General features: G+C 37.5%; 1 protein-coding gene across 1 annotated transcript; it reads left to right on the top strand.

The window, feature by feature from the left end:
- The first annotated feature begins 522 nt into the window (after positions 1–522).
- On the top strand, positions 523–3,049 carry LOC149786046 (uncharacterized). The gene is made up of 2 exons (XM_089976330.1): positions 523–681; positions 1,275–3,049. Exon 2 carries the CDS (start codon positions 1,281–1,283, stop codon positions 2,718–2,720), a length of 1,440 nt encoding a protein of 479 aa, XP_089832456.1. The 5' UTR covers positions 523–681; positions 1,275–1,280; the 3' UTR covers positions 2,721–3,049.
- Positions 3,050–6,841: the final 3,792 nt, after the last annotated feature.

Here is a 6,841-nt window from a genome sequence, read left to right as displayed (position 1 = left end):
AGTGATCTTTCAAATGTTTGTGAAGAAAACTCATCTTTGTTCTCCATGCAGTCATCACCTTTAGGGCATTATTCTGCAATACTTGTGGTCTTCTATACTTGAATAATGTTGTAAATGTATTATTACATGTCTTTTCTTACAAAAGTTAATTAGAAATAATATAATTTTATGTCAAAATCGTTGTGAGTTTACCGGTAGAGACTGAGTCATTCATCGCATAAAACGAGGCCGTCCTCGTAAGAGTGATAGCAAACACTGGCTCATGAGGTCAAGTAAAACCCATAGTTAGTATATTTACCTAGCTTAGCTAGTAAAATTCCCAGCATTTGGGCAGCTCCTAAAATGCTCAAGGGGCCACATTGGCGAAACATTTCCAGGTATTTGTGCAATCGATGATATACAAAGGGCGCCTGACTAAATGCAGTTAACTATATGTCGATGCTCTTTCATTCAGGGTTTTTCCCGGTCTGAACTGGTTTTGGCGCATTAACATCTATTTTTAGGTAACGAAACCAGGCGAGACGGTATAAATGCTGGCGTTGTGGTATAACTTGTTTATAACGCTCAATGAATCAAGGAGAAAAAACTGTTATCGGTGTTGTGAAGGACTACGTAACTGTAATAGTGATTTTATTCGACTATTTCAACTGAGGATTTCAACTGAGGGATTGTAGATAAAAGGTAAGTCCATTCTCTCTCATAATTGATAAATAAAAAGAGTGTTGTCTTATTTTTCAAACTTATGTTTAGTATTTTTGATAGCAAGGAGTATGGTGATGATTTGGGCAGGTGCGTGTAAGTGATGCGATACTCTGGTAACATACAGCCTGGTGTTCGCAGGCAGATGTGTATGTGTGTGTGTGTGTGTGTGTGTGTGTGTGTGTGTGTGTGTAGCGAGAGAGCAGTTTATTGGGACACTAAATAATATGAGATTACGAGATTTCGATGTTTTGGGAATCGTAAATATTTAGAAATGAAACCGTGGTAAAACTTTTTTTGTTATTAGTTGGGGTTGGGTGGATTTGCTATAGAATAATGTCTTTGATACTCAAAGTATTACCGTGTTTACATTTTTGGATGTAATTATTGGTACACGTGTGATTTTAAGCACGTATTCGTCAGTAATGTTTCATCTGAAACTGAAATTACCCATTTGTAAATTTCTGGTCTGAGTTCTCAAGTGCATGTAGAATTGTTAAGTTTTACATATCCTTAAGAACAAAAGCCTTTATTATTATTATTATTATTATTATTATTATTATTATTATTTACAGACTTTAATGATGACTCGAATGGAATGTCGACGATCCCTTTCCGCTCCCACAGGTACAGAAGATAATACAAGGATTTCCACCCATGATAATGACACTGAATGTAATGAGATACCTCAATCGAAGTCGTACCCTGTCTTCCAAAATATCGGGACTAGCCAGTGCTTGAACGCTTCCCAAGAAGTACCGGACACGGGCCAATGCTGTCACCCCTCCCTTTTGGGCCTTGCCAATGGTCATTGTTCCAATGTATTGGAATTTTTCAAAGACATCCCACAGGATGTCCGGAAATGTCTTGTCGAATTTCTGTCATCTGGAGTAACGGGCGATCTCGAAATCCACGAAGAGAACTTTCATCATTTTTTTCATGTTGCCAACCATCTTAATTTGCGAAGACTACTGCAGTGTTGTGTGGATGTGTATGAAAAGGGAGATAAAACTAGAATCAAAGAGAAAATTGGTATGTGTGAATGTGTTCATTATTTGGAACAATTAGTTGCAACAGCGTATCGAAGAGAAACGTCAGTTCTTTGGCATGAAAAGGACTTAGATTCGGATCGAAAGTTTCAAGTTCTTTTCTTGTCTAAAGATAAACACGCAAGAAAACAACCTGTTGTGGTGATAGATTTTGCAAGAAATTTCAAAATATATAAACAGGACATTGAAAAGGCAGACAAAGTTGGAGTTGGTTTCTCGGCTTGTGCATTCGAGCAAGATGGTTGCCCTTACATATTCGTATCGGGTGGCGAGGAAAAGAAAAAAAGTCAAATCTGGCAATATGATGTGATTTTGGACAAGTGGTCAAAAGCAGGAAAGATGCTACACGGTCGATCACGTCATCTTATGGTCACCGTGAAAGATAAGATTTATTTAATCGGAGGACAGAATGTAGCATGTATCGAAGAGTTCGACCCCATCAATGGAAAATGCGTCGAGATTGGTTCTCTCCCTGTTGCAGCGTGGTCTTCAACATACGCAGTTTACAATGACACTATCTATATTTTCGGTGGAAAGAATCCTGCAGGCTGCATTTCTACAGTGCAAAGTTTCAACTGCAAAACGAATCGGATCGCAAGACTCGGAGACCTTCCTTGCGCATGTTCAGGAAGTCGGGCCGTTGTCCTTGGTGACTTTATTTTCATAGCGACTTCTGAAGGTCATCTGATCAAATTCAATCCAATGGATGGAAGTTCTGAGCTCTGTGCTTTACAGCCATGCATAAGAAGGCACTTCGTGATGTTTGTGCGTAATGAAAGAATATATATAACTGGAGGTGTGAGAAAATCTGATGAGAAAGGCGCAGATGAGAACCATCTGTATAAATATACCCCAGAAACAGACACTTGGAGCGACGTTGCGACACTTTCAACGTCGCTTCCCGTGTATACGTATTGTACTGTTCGCTACTCTGGGAAGTGCAGAATAGTGCCGTTTGAGAAATTCCGATAAAGGCTTAGACAGGTATTGAAAATAATGCAAATATTCAGCGACCTTTGCTGAATATCAAATAGCGGGACGCTTGACAAACATAAAAAACTATACTAGATTATGATCGCTAACTGAAGTAGCGGATTTTTATAGTCTGACTTTTTATACATTGTTATTGGCTTTTTTTGTGGTCATTTTTATACGATGTATGTATTTATGCAATTTGTTTCAGAAACACAATTTTTGTATTTGTTTGTATGACGTGTTGTACAGATAATCATGAATGGTGTGTTTTTAAATTTAGTGCAATACACGCTTTTAAAATCGACAAATAAAATATTATAAATCTTTGTTTTTTATGGTTTATTTATTTGAAGTTACAAGAATGACTGTGCAGCTTAACATAATTTCCTTCGACTAATTCCCCCCCCACACACACACACCTCGGCTTTCCTTGCTGATACGAATAGTTGTCAGAAACACGCGACACATGTGATAAGAAGTTTATTGGATCTTGTTTAAAGTACCCAAAAACTGGTGATTAAATACTTATAAGTTTATTTCCATCGATGCATCCCTCTTACATACAGACATACATACATACCACTAACAACTGCTTACTTTCCTTTCCATCCTCTATATGTAAAATGAGACATACGTACGACTAGCAACTACTTACTTTCCTTTCCACCTATGTACCGACAAATCAATCAATTTGATATATAGATTAATAACACTAATATAAAATAATTAATTAGATCAATTAATCGGACCATGATATGAGGCGCAAATTATCGTGTATATGGTATATCAGTAAAAAAAACCCCACCCTGTTGTTAAAATGGAATCACCGGAATGTTGTGATAAGTCATAAGTTGGAAATAAACTCTTCGAAATTATGGGATATGACAATATAATATGGAATTCTCATGGTTAATAATAAGTGTCGTTGATAATTTCCAGTGTGATGGGTTTTATCTTAATTGGCACAGAAGGGATATAATGGAAGAGCAAGAAATATTTGCTTGAAATGTGAAATACATGTACATTCTTTCCGAGGAGACTTACGTGTCTTCGACCTCTCTTTTTCTGTTTCATTCTGTTTGTCTGCCACAATTTCTGTTTTGTGTCTATCAGGGCCGGCGCTACCATATAGGCAAACTAGGCAGCCGCCAAGGGCGCTGATTTCAGGGGCGCATTTCTCCAAATCAACAACAGTTTTGAAAAATAAATAAATAAATTTCAGTTTTATTGAGGGTGGTTTTTTATCCTGGTTTATTTCATACACGGACAAATAATCGGTTAGATTCAGTCTGACCGAAACACACAAGGCTGACCGGAACAAGCAAAATGAGTGAGTGAAAATCGCGCGTATACGAAACTTTTCAGGACGTAATTACGTTCGCGTGTTTTTATAGGCTACGAGTTTTTCCGTGGAATCACGCGTATACGAAACCTTCAGTTTGCCGCGGAAACCAAATTGAGGGGGTAACTCCTTATTTTAATGGTATAAACAAGGAAAGAAATGGCCCGTGTGGGGTATTTAAATGTCTGTCTTTATGTTTGTTTATTCTTGTCTTAATTTTGCAAATAAAATAGTATCAAGTAGTGCTTTTTGGGGGTGTCCGGTCACTTTTGAGCACAGAGTCTGTGCTCAAATGTTGATTTTTTTTTTTAAAAGTATTGCTTATAAATTGTGAAATTGATATTTTCCAGAATCTAACCTTGCCTAGGGCGCCAGATAGTCTGGCGCCGGCCCTGGTGTCTATGTGTCATGGATCCCCTACCAAGGACTAAGCTACACACATAAGAGTGTAGTTCAACAAAGAAATAATGACTTGTTTGAAGCATAAAGCGGCAAAATTTGTAATCAGATTCGAATAGAGAATACAAATTTAGACTAAATACGAGTTTTAGCTGTATTACTGACGAAAAAAACACATGGATATTTACAGCACTCGTTATAAGTTAAGGTACGTTATCATATTTATTTTTAAGTTGCCGCTAATGTTATACACAGATCTCTCCGTTGTTTCCAGAACATTGGGAAACTTAGTACTTGCCAAGAATACGGTTACGAAGTATACACAAAATTATTCCAACCAACTCTGACTACTAACACACTCCATCAACTACATAATGATGCAATGATGATGCTGATACTATTATTACTTCATTAATTGATCATTAAAATTCACTGCTATCCTAAATCACAGACGGTGAATGATGATGGCGATACTAAAACAACAACAACAACAACAACTACTACTACTACTACTACTAATTCATTAATTGTAGAACTACGTGTATACACTTACTTACAATCCAGTGCTTTCCTAAATCACAGAGGGTGAATGATATTCAGTGTATGAACATTCAACGGCGATCAAATTGTTTCCGCCCCCCACCCCCCGCTATTGTGAGATTAAACAATGTAATGGATTTGATCTATAGTATGTAGCAGCGCTGTCCAACCTGCGGCCCGCCAGAGCTCGAGCAGCTATATAGTCGTTGCTTTTCAGTTTTCTGCTGCGGCCCTCGGCTTCAAGAAGAACATTTTTCAGTGGCCTACGGTGTCAAAAGGTCGGACAGCACTGGTATATAGTATATTTGTGTTTGCTGAAGGAAGAAAGAAAGGAGTAAATAAACAAGAATTTGATCCCCTCAAATGAGTTGCAAGGGGAGGCAACACAATTAGAGCTGACGAAGACTAAGCGAGTGCCGTACCTTTTGGAATGAGTACCAGATCAGTACACTAACCAATTTTTCTTCGGTAATATATGGTACTAACATTCTTGCTACAAATAAATGGTCGGAGAGTTACAGGACACATAAAGTCACCTCCAGGCTACACACTTAGAAGTAGCCAAATATGCCTTATGATAACATTAGCGTGAGAAACTCGCGTGTGTTTTATGTTTCAGTCAGTTTTAATTTAATGATTATAGTTTGATTACAGACCCATTTAATTTCTCATGGCTGATCTGGCGCTCGATACAGATGTTCAAATCTGTGATTCAGAATCGCATCTAAAATATCCATATCGTGGAACTACTTTTACAGCTTGAGTATTCCTTTACAGCCCACTTATAAAATATCGCAAATAGTTTATTGATATGCATTTTAAATTATTATAAATGTCAGCTGTAATTTAAGAAATACAGTCGTATTGGATGGAAATGGCCACTTTTGCCGTTGTGATTAAGGCGGGAGTAAAGTAATTAGGACGGGTATTTTATGGACATTTCACTTTATCTACCGCTGAGATATTAGTGTTAGTTGAGGTTGACACCGACATTTTGGACAAATTGATTTAGAGTGAGTTCTCAGATTCTCATATGAAGCTGGTGTGCAAAGTGACACAAGCACAAGAGAGAAAGAGAGAGAGAGAGAGAGAGAGAGGAGTACTTTGGTACTTTCCCGCTTTAATCAGAAAGACTCCGTCAGTCGTGTCATGATTCAAGGTATGATTAGAAATACCCCTATAATGGTAGAAAACTTTACCCCATGTTTAATTAGAACACTTCAGTTAGAGCCTACCTTATTACTTTATTGAAACAGGATGGATTGTACCATGAACCAGATTAATGAAAACTCAGTCATAAACTTATAATTAAGGGAAAGCAACTACGGCTACAGCATTTGAACTTCAGATAAACTTGCTAATTGCCACGAAGTTCAGAATTCTGTGCGACACGACCTTAAAAAAAAACGTCACAACTACCATAGAACAAGACCTTATAAACCACACACCCGTTGATCTCGATCCCAGTTGCAGCAATGATAACTCAGAGAAGAGACATACACAATATAAATCATCTAAAGTACCACACTGACCACAAATCCAATGTCAGTTTCAGAGTTTCAAAAATATAGTTTGTAGAACATATACTTAAAACATCGAATTAGTCTGCGAAACAGCCCCCCTCCCCCTTAGGTTAGGAAATCAGGATTAACATCGATTTCAGAATAATTCTCTCTAGTAAGCCTTTCTTCATACATATTCCTGGATAATTTTTAATTTTATGACACCTATTTCCGATAGTCCAATATTGTTTATGGCTTGTCTCAACTCTGTCATTTTCAGTGACGTGACCTTATTTTAACATTGCTCTGTTATATCCACTTTGTCGTTATTCGAA

The sequence above is a fragment of the Sinohyriopsis cumingii genome, chromosome 12 (genome assembly GCF_028554795.1).
Source record: "Sinohyriopsis cumingii isolate HCF-2022 chromosome 12, ASM2855479v2, whole genome shotgun sequence".
Taxonomy (NCBI): domain Eukaryota; kingdom Metazoa; phylum Mollusca; class Bivalvia; order Unionida; family Unionidae; genus Sinohyriopsis; species Sinohyriopsis cumingii.
Note: the sequence above shows the minus strand (reverse complement) of the source record. Positions and strands in the feature narration are given on the sequence as shown.

Excerpts from the sequence above, each read along its gene's own strand:
- LOC149786046 (XM_089976330.1), top strand. The coding sequence starts at position 1,281 with ATGATGACTCGAATGGAATGTCGACGATCCCTTTCCGCTCCCACAGGT.